Genomic DNA, 12,907 nt, shown 5'->3' with positions numbered 1-12,907 from the left:
CAGGGGAACAAACCAGGGACCAGAAAGGGTCAATGACTTGTCCTAGGACTCAGTAGTAATAAGGAGCAGGGCAGGGGTGCCAGGTACCCCTGAGGACTCCTACCCCGTCCTCTTTTCGCACCATCAGAACTGGGATTGACTGAGGATGGAAAGACAGGCTCAAGATTGGATGACAGATTTAGAATTGAAAGAAGCGTTGGAAGCCATGTGGCCCAACCCTCTCATTTTACAGATGAAGAAAGTCTCAGAGAGGTTCGTTTCTCTGACTCATGCAGATTGTAAGTGATAGGGGTGGGATTAGAACCAGGTCCTTCCATTTCGGCTTCGTCCCCCTTGACACTACACTGGTGGGGAAAAGAGGACCAGCCTTGATCGCAGGAGAAAAGGCGATCAAACTGACCAGGTTCTCTGGCAAAAACTGGTCTGCCCAAGGGAGGTCAAGGTCATACGGGGAGGAGGAGGAAGGACCAACGGGTCTAGAAATCCCTAGGCAGTCGGTAGGGAGGGTGCAAAGCGAGAAACTCTAGCTTTTTTCTTGCATTCTTTTGGGACGAGGGAGGCAGCAGCTTGAGACCCTACAGAGCGGAATCCTCCTTTTCTCCCCCCCCTCCAGATCTTGTAGCTCCGAACACTGTTTTACTTCTGTCCCACCTTCCTTTCCTTTCCCTGCCCCTACCGACGCCGCCCGAGTTTCCCCCGGGGCCCTCCAGCTGTTTCCCCCCTGACTCCCTGCTACTGTTCACAGCTGGAGCCCGATCGCAGCTGAGAGCCTGACGCTGCAATCGCTCCCCAAGGCCAGCAGGGGGCGGCGCAGACTAACCCGTCCCAGCTGGAGCAGAGCCGGCGGCAGCTAGGAGCGGGCGGGGCTGGGGGAAGGCAGGCTGGGGACCCTAGGCAGGCCTGCGGGATCAGCGTCTGGCGCAGCCCTGAGCACCCTGGCCCTGTCCCACGTTCACACACCGCAGGAGAGCCGTCTAGCTAGCTGGGAGGCGATCCTCGCCACCCTCACGTAAACCGTAGAAATCCACCCAGAAGTGTTTTTGCACCACGAACCCATCGCCATCTGGGGTCTCTGGGACTGCGCTCGGAGATCAGCTCCAAGTGGTCTCCAAAGATGGGCTGGTGACTAATAACCAGGCAGAAGGAAGGCCTTGGGTTACCTTGGTCTTAAGAGGAACATTGTTGCTGTTGTTAAGAGCTAGCCTGCCTTACCCCTCACCACGAGCCCCATTTAAACCATACTAGATTCATAAGGAGAGGGGGTCTGGGCATGGGGGTAGACGTAGAGCAGAGAGGAAGAAGGGAGTAAGTAGGCTTGAAAAGAAGGCATCACGATTTGCTACGAAATTCGGTCCCCGCCATGAAGAAAATCCAGGGCTTGGGGCTTAAAGAGAGAAATGTTTTACGAGGTAGAATGAAACTAGGCAGAAAATGGGTTTGCGTTGTAGCTGATTCGTTTCCCTCCTCTCGCCCGGATTCCGGTAGCTCTGAGCAAGCATCAGAGAGTAGGACTCCCTCCGGCAGCTGCTACAGGATTTTGCAGAAGAGAAGGAGGCGTTCTCCCCCCGCCCCCCGGGTTCCCCATTCCAAGAGGGTAATATACATAGGCAGAGAGACGACCCCCCCTCCCCCACCATGTGGTTCAGAGTCGCCCCGTTCTTCCCCATCTTGCCCCTTCTTGGCACAATCTATGCTGTAGCTCATTTCGGATTCGGATTTTTAAAGCGCATCTTTCATTGTGAGCCTTTCTCACATCGCAAAGAGAAGCGGACAGCTTACATTGAACAGCTAAAGCAGGAGGCATCTCTTCGGGGAAATAGGCACTCCTGCTAATCTCTTTCCTTTCCTTTTCTTGCCCCTTTCCTCTTTTTCTCTTCCCTTTTCTTCCCTTCCCTTCCCTTCCTTCCCCCTTCCTTCCCCTTTCCTTTCCTTCCCCTTTCCTTTCCTTTCCTTTCCTTTCCTTTCCTTTCCTTTCCTTTCCTTTCCTTTCCTTTCCTTTCCTTTCCTTTCCTTTCCTTTCCTTTCCTCTCCTCTCTTTCTCTTTCTTTTTTCTTTCGTCTTCCCCCTCCTCTCTTTCCTCTTTCTTCGATCTCAGACAAAACAGACAATCATAACATTTATTAAAGTTTCTGGATCAGCCTTTAGGTTTATGGGATGACCAAACTTGAGTGTGTGTGTGTGTGTGTGTGTGTGTGTGTGTGTGTGTGTGTGTGTGTATGAGAGAGAGAGAGAGAGAGAGAGAGAGAGAGAGAGAGAGAGAGAGAGAGAGAGAGAGAGAGAGTGCGCCCCACCCCCTTCTCTGTGCACGAGCGGAGTAGCCTATAGAGCAATGATAAATATCCCTGTTGATCACTTGATTGATTACCTCTCGGAAAGGTCACGCGGGCTTGCAGTAATTTCCTTTTGCCTCAGGCTCCCTTTTCACTTTTACTCCAGCCCGACAGCTCCAAGTACACAGGATCTTTATTTTTATTTTAACCCCTAAATGCAACCCCCCTTCCCCGAAAACAATGCAGGCGAGAAAAATCGGATAAAATAAACTCAGCCCTCCTCTCGGCCAGTTCTCTGGCCCCCGTTCCCCCCTCCTCTCTCTCCTCTGCTCCTTCTCCCGCCTCGCCTCCCCTCCCCTCCTCAAATGTATTCTGGACACTGCTTAATAGACGAGTATCTTGCAAGTAAACTCTGTTGTCCCTTGGGTCTGCCTTTCATGTCTGTTACTCTCCCCCCACCCCCTTTCTCTCCTGTGGACTGAAAATTCGGATTTAAACCACCAGACAAGCTATTAATTTACCCGTGCTACCCAGGGTCCTGAACCCAATTAATTTCTAATAATTATAGCCCAAGGGGGCTAGATAGATCTCCCGGCCTCTTTCGAGCATCGCCACTTTTCGCCACTGAGGTCAGCCTATAATAATAAAGTGTGCATTTTGCAAGTGATCTCCAAGAGCAGTGGGTGAGTTATGGCAATGAATGGAAATTGTGTCCATTTGGGCTAATTGAGTGGGGGTGGGGTGGGGGGGCCCAAAAGCTGAAGGAGCCGGTAGACTAAATGAAGAGAAACTGTTTCATTTCAACGCGAAGAAACCCCTGCTTGGCTCTGGTCAGCCAGAGAGAGCTTAATTTCTTAATAGCCAACCTGAAAGGCAGCGTCGGGTAAACAGCGTTAATCATTGCAGCCACAATGATGAAATTAATCGGACCCAAGGCCCAGAGAATGGTCTTGGAGGTTGAATAACACAAGGTGAAGTTCACCGCACAAAGACAATAGCGCGACACATACCTCGGTACCGAATTCCCGTTTCCCCCTCCCAAAGACTGCGCAGCTACTGGTCCCATTCTCCTGGGAGGAAGAGGAAAATGCCCTGTTCTACGAAATGCATGGAAACCCGGCTCCTTGCATTTCCATTATTAATCTTTTAAAAATAGTTGGGTGGGGGAGCAAAGTCTGACTTTTCACCTTCTCAATTCTTACCTTCCTAAAAGTTCCTCTTCTACCTCTCCAATGTCCTGGCTCTAGTGAGGGAAATAAAAATAATAATAATTATTATTATTATTATTATTATTTTTTAAAGGAACAACCCATCACAGTAAGCGAAAGGCTGGAACGAGATTGGACTCTCAGAAGTTCTGTTTGGGTAGGGAGACTCTCGTGACACGGCCTGAAACGCACCGGTCCCTCAGACGGAACGAATTTGGGGCGTTCTGAAGTGTGAGGGGGATCCTTTAGCCGGGAGGTGATGGGGAGAAGAGTTGGCAAGTCGGCACACTTGTGGAAGCCTTTCTTTTTTTTTTTTTCTTTTTTTCTTTTCCGGGCGGAGGGGGTAGGGAATCACCAGAGAAGCGGGTGGCTGGAGTTCCCAGGAAGACAGGAACACCTGCTCCAGCTCCCACTGCTGGGACTACAGACAGGTGAAATTGACAAGGGGCCCCCCAGTAACTGGGAAGAGAACTAGGGCCCAGTTCTCTGGACTGTTGGGCCAAAAGTTCTAACTGCGTGGGAGGCGGTATTGCTTTCAGGCTCTGGGCATTTATTTCATCTTGTAAAACTGTCACAGAACATTTTAACCCGGCTATTGACACGCATAGGCAGGTATTCAGGACAGGGTGCAAATTTTTTAAAAAGCAAGAAAAGACAGATAATCAACAATCAATCAATAAGCACTTACTAAGCGATTATCATACGTTATTATATACCAGACTTTCTGCTAGGCTCTGAAGTCACAAAGACAAAAGTAAGGTAAACCCTCCCTTAAAGAAACTAACATTCTACTAGGTGAATACAATATATGCACAGACAAGTAAATGCAGTATAAATGCAAACTAAATGCAAAGGAGTTTTTTTTTGGGGGGGAATGGAAAGGAGGAAGAAAAAAGAAAAAAGAGAGAAGGAAAAAGAAAGAGAAAAGCAAGAAAAACAAAAAGAAAGAAGCTATTTCAAACTCAAAGGCATTCAGACTTGGAGTTTTTGTTCGTACTTGGGATTTCATAGGGAAATGAATTACCTCCTCTTTCCCCCATGCCTAGCTGGGGACATAGCAAAGTTTATTTTGCTTATGCGTTTAAGTTCTAAGACGTCTGTATTCACTGGTCAGACCTACTTGGTTCTAAGTTCGCAAGAAGGCTGCAATTTTTTGTGACTTGAAACTGTGAATCAAGAAGGCAGGGAGACCAGTGACCCCTAGAGAAAATAGCCAAGTGAGTGAGAAGTGAGAACCTTCCTGTCTCTCTCTCTCTCTCCAAAGTTTGGGGGTGGAAGTTTGATTCCTTTCACTCTGCCCTCTTCTCACCTGGCTTTTTTCTTCCCACCTCGCTTCTCCATTCTGAACCCCAACCTTGTGTTTTATTTATTTACTAGAAACAATGACCTCAACCTAACTCCCCGATTTCCATTCATTCAGATGTTTTGAATCAATTTGCCCTGAGGAGGTAAACCCCTTTTCAGTTGCTTATTTGACTCTCCACTCTCCATCCCTTTTTGAAAGGGAACCCCCAATTGTAAGCACCATTAAGGAGAGGAGAGGGAAGATAACGATATGGGAGAATAACTCTTTCCTAAAAAGTGCCCACCCGCTTGGGAGCCAAAGCACTGGGTGCTTTTGCTTTCTTGAATTCAGGTAAGATTTTTTCTATGCTGAGGGAGCCCCGCGGCCCTGGGGCACATATATTGGTGACCGATTCTCTGATTCTTGTTCACCTTGTTTCAGGCAGCAATTAGCTGTTATAAAGTAAGGGGTTTTATCCAGTCCTCTTTAGCCTTCCCAACCCGTTGGACTCAGGAGCAGAACCGAGATCTGCAGAAGAGAGAGGGCACAAAGAAGGCACAATGAAATCGATCAGCGATCAACTTCTCCGGAATTCCACTTGGGGGCCATCCAGTGCGGTGGCTACCGCTTTTCAGTCCCCGAAGGTTTTATTTAGACATTCCAGGATATCTCCCAACTCCACTCTTCCCTTTATTTCTTTTCCTTTGAGGACCTTTTCTGAGTCTGAAGAAGACATTCTAGCGCTAAAAACAGCTTGTCTGATCCCATTTTTGGAGTGCCACACGTAGGATAAACTATGTACATTCATACATAGGCTCCGTGGAAAGGTACAATACCTGTGGGAATATCTACCCATTTACCCACCAGTATTCTGCACGTGTCATTCATAGCAGGAGAGGAGCTAGGAATTCAGGATTTGGCAAGTTTGATGTGACCCTGGCAGTCTGGGACAGGACAATGTTTCTCTGACTCCGAGTGGATTGTTAGGGCAGCCTTCCTTTTGGGGGTAAGGTTTCTTCTGTGAGTTTCTTTTCCTCCTCTCTGATTCCTTTTCTTTCCATTATTCCTTTTCAATTTGTATCCCCTGGGAACTGCACCTGACGGGTCTCAGGGGCACTTGGAGTTGGAGAAAAGGGTGAACGTCTTTGACATGACACCAGGCAAAGAGAATGGGCAGTATGCTTCCAAGTTTCTGAAAATACAGGGACATGAACCGTTAGGATCCTTAGGAGTGAGAAGGTTTCTCTCTACCCACACTCCAGCCTGGCCTAATCTCTGACAATAAGTAGCAACAGGTATGATTGGCTAAAGCCAGCCTCCCCCATCGCTCTCCTTCTCCGGATCTGCCCTCCCTCGCCCAAAAAAGTGATGGTTAGGATTTGATTAATTTTTGTAAACGTGAACGCTATGGATGTATTGGCGCACCACAGGGACTGAGAAGATTGTAATTTTCTTTTATAGTGTCTGGCAGGATTTGCAACAGATATTAATGGAGACATAAATAGCACATGGAAGGTATTGAACAAAACTGTTTAATTCAAGGAGGTTGTACCAGGAGAAAAAAATCTATATGTAGCTAGGATTGATTCATACCTCTAACAGGGCCAGCCCCTTCAGGACTTCCCAACTTCAGTGTGTCCGCTTTGATTGGCAAATCCCGTAATTAAAGCAGATCTCCACCATGGATTTTTTTGGGGGTGGGAGTAGATGGAGGAATGGAGCAGGAGGGAGTTAGGGGCGCACATATGCATGCGTGTCTGTTTTCTGTGCATCTGAGTGTGTGTGAAAAAGGAAGGCAGGCCAGGCTGATCTCCAGTGGAGGGACCGGAGTGAGGAAGCTGCGGGGGAGGGGGGCGTTAAGGGAGAGGTGGGAAAGGTGAAACCGGACCTCTCTGGCCAGCCATGAGCTGTACGTCCTGTCAAGCGCTGGGGCAGCTAGACTATTCCCAGCGAGGAAGACGCAGATCCAGGCCACCAAGCATCGCGACCAGGGGGGACAGGTTGTGGGTGTGTGTGTTGAGATGAACTATGGAAACGCGGCCCAGATGACAGCGTCATTAATATTAGATTAAAAATCCAGAAGGAAGGAGTCATTGATTCTGCGCCCCACTGGGAGAGGGAGAAGCAGCGGCGGTCGCAGCAGCAAGAGCAGGCGCAGCAGCAGCAGTCGGCTGATTTCTTGGTGTGGGGACGCATTCGCTGCTTCTCTCCGGTCCCTCTTGGAGTATCCATCCCCTCTCCTAGCTCGGAAGCTCGGGAAAGAAAAAAACAAAAAAAGCTTCCCTTGTCCCGCTCTCTTCCCCCCGGGTCGGTGTGAAACATTTTCCGTAGGCTATGGAGGGACAAGGATGGTAATAACAAAAATAAGAGGAACCCAGAAGCTTCTTGGGGTTTCCAGCTTGAACTCTGTAGCCAGGGCTCTCCACTCCCCCCTCTTCCCTCACCCCCCCCTTGTGCGAGGTATCTGCTCCCCTCTCCCCCGCTGGCTCTCCCCCGCCCCCCCTCCCCTGTCGCCCGCCCCGCGTCCCCCTTTCTCCGCCTCCTCCCCGATTGCCATCTGACAAGATCTCCAAATCAAAGTGATAAATCGCTCCAAACTTTTTTTGGCGGCGCTGAGATGTTGGAGGGGCGTCTAGCGCGCATGTGCGAAGGTGTCTGTCCAAACTGACAATGCTGGAGAGATAGCGAGTGTGGATTGAGAGAAAGGGAGAGAAGGAGAGAGAGAGAGAGAAGGAGAGGGAGAGAGAGAGAGAGTGAAAGAGAAAGACATCGAGTGAGAGTCTCTGTGTGTGTGTGTGTGTATGAGAGAGAGAGAGAGAGAGAGAGAGAGAGAGAGAGAGAGAGAGGGAGGGAGAGGGAGAGAGACTGAAAAAGGAGGAAAAGATCCAAGAAAAAAAGCACCCCCCAACCACACCAGCGGCTGCAGGACTGGGCACAACATGAGATCCAAAGGCAGGGCAAGGAAACTGGCCACAAGTAGGTGCAATATCGCTTTTCTATTGGCTTTTCACCCTCCTCTGCCATCTTGCATATGTCGAGTGTGCCGGGTATCTGGAGCTGCCCCCAGACACTGGGGACTGGGTGGGGGGGGGACCGAACCCCCAGCTGCAGCTGCAGCAACCTGCCCTAGCCTCTTATTCTGCCCCGCGTCTCTCTGATGAGTGGGGTGGGCAAAGGAGCAAACGCAGCCGGCCCTCATCCTTTGGAGTAGGGCAGCTGCATCAGCTTGGGGATGGGGGGGTGGAGGAGGGGAGTGGGGGGTGGAGGAGAAAGGGAGAAGAACCGTGACAAGGCAGAGGAGGGGAGGGGGAGAGGACAGGAGGAAGGGAGGGAAGGGGAGAGAGAGGAGAGAGAGCGAGAGAGAGAGAGAGAGCGAGAGAGAGAGAGAGCGAGAGAGAGAGCGAGAGAGAGAGCGAGAGAGAGCGAGCGAGAGCGAGAGGGAGAGAGCGCTTTACCTCCCCCCTCCCCTCAGGCGGAGGAGAGATGCCTTCGGCCAACCAGCTAGACCAGGGTCTGAGAGGAGGAGGGGAAACGTGGGGAGGGGGTGGGGGCGGGGAGGGGGTGGCAGGCGGTGGGGGAGGCCGAGGGGGAAACGAAGACTTGTAAGGACTACGTTTGTTTCTGGGATTTGGGGTGCAAGAGAGAAGGGCAGAACGGCAGGGTAGACAGTCACTCCGCTGTGGAAGGTAGCGGCCGGTGGCTGCGGCCTCGGAGCCCAAGTTGAGAAAAGTTCCAGGGCTGGCTTTGGAAGTTAAGCCGAGGCCGGGAAGGCTGCGAGAAGCCGCGGTTGCTATAGTGGGCGCTGTCGGCTCTCTGCTCAGAGACTCATGGGCGAGAAGGGAAGGAAGGAGGGAGACGGCGGCGGCGGGAGCCGAGGGGAGCTAGGCAGGCAGGCAGGCTGGAGGCAGGGAAGCCGGGGCCGCGCCTGTCGTGGCTGAAGGGCAGTAACTATGCGGAGCATCTCTGCCGAGGGCAGGTGGGAAAGAAGGAGGAAGAGGAAGCGAACTAGGGGAGGGTGGGGTGGAGGTGGAGAGAGAGAAGACAAGCCGAGAAGGGGGTAGGTAGGAAGGGAGAAAGCGTGGCAGCTTGTAAAAGCAGCCCCTGGCGGGCCCAGGGCCCAGAGGGGGAGCGCACGGAGCCCGGGAGCCCGGCGCTGTCTAGCCGTCTGGGGAGTCTCTCCTAAGGGTGAAGGCGGGCGCGCTACGTCTCAGGCTTCGGTCACTCGGGTCGGCAGCGGCGGGGGCGCAGGCAGGCATTGGCACTGAGCGCGGGGGAAAGGAGCGCAGAGTAGGGCTGGGGTGTATGTGTATGTGTATGTGAGCGGGTGGGGGGATCCGAAGCAGCGCGCTTATACCCCCCTCATTAAGTTGGCAGGGGTAGGGGGAGGGCAGGGAGCAGTGCTGTGGGAGAGCTACTTATCCGCGGGGATGTGAACTCTCACCCACATGTACCAGCTTTGGTATACAGAGGTTCCTTCCTAAAATATTCAACATTCCCCCACGGGGAGAAGGGGGAAGAGAAGAATTAGGTGAATTAAACAGAAAATTGCCTGAGCAAACTGCTCTGCCAGTGTGAACCGTAACCCAGAATTACTGTTGAGAAAACAGCATTTTGAAAAGAGATTTCATTTTGGTTAAATCCAATCCACGGTACGTTGGACCTTAATTTTGTATCATTTGGAAGGTATGCATGTATATTCATAGACTTCCAGTGTACGCAGAACACTGTTTACACACATACACATTTTGCTAAGCACTTCTGGTAATGGGGCTCTTAATGCTTCATACATCTAATAACATTTTTAAAAATCCCAGTAATAAGGAAAATGCTAAATGCTTTTCAGAGCTTCCTAACAAGCCTCTTCTCCTGTCCTCTATCTTTCCTCCCTCCTTTCCTCTCTTTTCGTCTCTCCTCCTCCCAATACCTCCTGAGTCTTCCATAGAGCTTTACCCCCTCCCCCCATAGTCACACTGTGGTCCGCCTCCCTCGCCTCTTGGGGTTCAAGAGCTACAGTGAGGGATGGAGCCAGCCAGGCAGACAGAGGAGCCCGGCGTCCCTGAGCGAAGCAGCGCGGAGGCAGGTTCTGCTTGCACCCTCCTCTTCCTCAGGCTTCGGGAACCCGGCTCTCAAGTCGGTCTCAGTGTTGTCACTTCCAGGCGCCTTTTCAGGAGTTGGTACAGTTTGGCTCCTACACGCAGCCTCCTCACACAGGCTCACATACTCACGCATAAATTTCTTTTCGCCTGGGTCTTAGCGACCGACAGAAAGGCTGGGGTTACTTCGGTAATCGGTCCATCTGTTTCTCCTTTGGATACTGTTCATTTCATTTAGCTGCGACAGTGTCAAAATTCGCTTCTTCCTGCCTTTCTTATTTGCTTTCAAATGAAGTTGATGGCTTTATTTTCGTCCGAAATACACACACATACAAGTGTATACACACACATCTAGACGCACATAGACTTACACACATAGAAATACAGATCCACATTTACATATACTTTCAGGCGTGCAGCCTTCGACCCACAATGGAAGCATTGGGGAAGATGGCAGATGAAAGCTTTCTAAGTTGTGCAGGGTGAAAGAGGAAACTAAACTTCTTGTCTTATTACTCAGTTTGCTCAGAAATGAAAGGGAGAAGGCAACGCCGACCCATTTTTATTTCCTTAAATTTTCTTCGAAACTTTAAAAACGCTTTTTATTTAACTGTATGTACAAGATCCGAGTCAATGCTAAGTGCTTTTCTTTCTCAAACACAACCTAGCACCCATAAAATATAAATCAATGTACAGAGAATTCTTTCTGATCTGATAATAATTGCATTACATCCGGTGGGAGATCTTTTGTTTTATTCACTGTGGCTAAAGGTACTGCTGTTGATATGTTGATAACTGGATCCCAACATTTAAAAACTTTGTTCCTGGGTTTCTCGTCTCCTCTTTCGCTGTTGCTGCTTCTTCCCGCCGTCTTTCCCAGACAGATGCTCCCCTGCATGCTACTATCCTTCAGTTACAATATGGGTAATAAAGGAAATCATATTAAAACTTCGGATTTTTGCATTTTGAAACACCATTTCCTTTTCCTTCAATAGCGTGTTAGTTTCATGGCTAAGCCAAGGAGATGGTGAGAGACCCCTGTAACTCAATCCTTCCAACAAGAAAACTTTGTAGCTATTATTTCAGCCTAGGCGGTCCCCCACCCCCTTACCTTCTTTTGCTACGTTCAGAAAAAAAGAGAATAAGGCAATTTATTCTATCCAATAGAACCAACTCTCCTCCTGGTCCTTTTTTGTTTGTTTTTAAAGTTTCACTGGAAACAAATCACATCGAAATACAACACTTTGCCCACGGCAGCACTGCTCCTAGCAAGGGTGAAATTTATTAGTTGTCGAACACTCACTAACTCTGCTACTTTATCTGAAGTTACTGGGACTCAGCCGAATTCTTGTTAGCCAAAGGACATAATTCCGAGGACACGTTGATCTTCCTTTTTCTCAGAAAGAAAGAATCACTCAGGTACTAACTGGAGGGTTTGATTTTTTTTTTTAAGACAAGATTATCCGAAATACAATAGCTGAAACAAAGAAGCCACGTTGGAATTTGTTTAGGGGGATTTTAAACCTTAGTTTGAAAGTAAGTAAAGGAGATCTCAAGACGCCTGACTATCTTGAAGGCACAGCCTAAACGCCTGGCACTTACCCTAACATTTAAGAAAAGAAAAAGAAATGTCAAACGGAGGAGGGATGTCGCAGCTCCCAGAGCCCCATTCTAGTGCCTCTGAGCAAGATAGGTATTTCAGCCTGATCCCAAGTTTCTAAACAATTCAAGGAGGGGGTGGGCACCTGTATTGAGTCAGAAATGCCAGTGGGAGATTGTGCTCGCTGTCGAGCAAAAGTACGGGGTTGGGGGCCGGGTCTGACCGAAGTTTCTAGAGCTCCCTCCACTTATATACCTCAGAAAAAAAGCCCAAAGCAACCCCTCCTCAACTTTGCCGACAGTGACACTCCCCAGGATCTCAATTTCAGCAATGAACAAGTCTGTAGAGCAACCTACTTGGAGTTCTTAGGGCGTCCCCCCCCCAACCCAGTAGCCTCGTAAAGAGACAGAAGGCGATCAGATTAGCAGGACACACGTTGGGGGGGCACTTGTTACTTTTACACTTTATCGCTTTTTTTTTAAACAGGCAGTCTAGTCGTCAAGGTAGGTCCCGAACTCTCTAAAGTTTTCCCCTCCCATCCCCAACATCTGAGATAATAAAATAACACGCGCCCAGGTTTCAGCAGGGTTTTTTTTTTCTTCCCTGAGCCTATAATTTGCCTTCCTCTAGTCCTTAAAAGCCCCTGATTGAAAAACAGAGCTGTCAAGTTTATTTGCCTGTTTAAGACTCTGTCCTGGAATTTGTTTTTCAAAGAGGGGAACGCTGGCCCTGAGTCCAGGCGGAGAGTTTCCCCTTCCAGGAAGGCTGTCTATTTGCCATTTCTTTACCATTACCCGGGGCTTAGTGCTTCTTTATTGTATTTGGCACTCGTTGTAAATAGTCTCCTGCAACATTGTGTGTGTGTGTGTGTGTGTGTGTGTGTGTGAAAGCCAAAAAAAGTCTCTGAGTTTAGGGAAAGGTTAATAAAGCATTTCACCTCCGCCCCAAACGCCCCTTCCCCGCACATCGGGCAGAGAGACGGTTCATTAGCAGGAGAGGGGAAAAGGCAGGAAGGCCTTGGGTTTTTTTCTTCTTCTAATGTTCATTTGTTGGGAATATAAATTCTCAGCCTTCTCTGGACAGCGGGTGTGTGTGTGTGTGTGTGTGTGTGTGTGTGTGTGTGTGAGAGAGAGAGAGAGAGAGAGAGAGAGAGAGAGAGAGAGAGAGAGAGAGAGAGAGTGAGAGAGAGAGAGAGAGAAAGAGAATGAGAGAGAATATGTTTGTTTTTCAGGTTCCATAGGAAGCAGGCTCTCCAGACCTTGACAGCTTTCCCCATTCCCTTCACCTTAATGTTATTGATACTTATGAGAACTAAAATACATTCAACATGAAGGGGCCTATTGCACATATCAATAAGGGTCTGTGTGTGCATATATGTGTTTTTATATATATTATATGTGTATATACTCACGCATATACATGTATGTATATAAAAGGAGGGTTTTTTTTCC

At 49.3% G+C, this 12,907-nt stretch overlaps 1 protein-coding gene across 5 annotated transcripts in view; it reads left to right on the top strand.

Annotated features, from left to right (window-relative positions):
* Window positions 1–7,351: 7,351 nt before the first annotated feature.
* The window catches only part of MECOM (MDS1 and EVI1 complex locus), a 686,935-nt gene continuing 681,379 nt past the window's right edge, over window positions 7,352–12,907 (top strand). For 3 of the 5 annotated variants that reach the window (XM_020980212.2, XM_020980203.2, XM_020980206.2), the window contains exon 1: window positions 7,354–7,739. In XM_020980212.2, coding sequence (XP_020835871.2) covers window positions 7,565–7,739 — 175 coding nt within the window. In that variant the 5' untranslated portion in view covers window positions 7,354–7,564. Of the gene's footprint in view, window positions 7,740–12,907 lie in introns of all 5 variants that reach the window. The other 2 variants (XM_020980213.2, XM_020980196.2) reach the window with 2 other exon arrangements.

This window comes from Phascolarctos cinereus, unplaced genomic scaffold, assembly GCF_003287225.1.
Source record: "Phascolarctos cinereus isolate Bilbo 61053 unplaced genomic scaffold, phaCin_HiC Scaffold_7;HRSCAF=346, whole genome shotgun sequence".
NCBI classification, from domain to species: Eukaryota; Metazoa; Chordata; class Mammalia; order Diprotodontia; family Phascolarctidae; genus Phascolarctos; species Phascolarctos cinereus.
The sequence above is the reverse complement of the archived record's forward strand: the minus strand, read 5'-3'. Positions and strand labels throughout refer to the sequence as shown.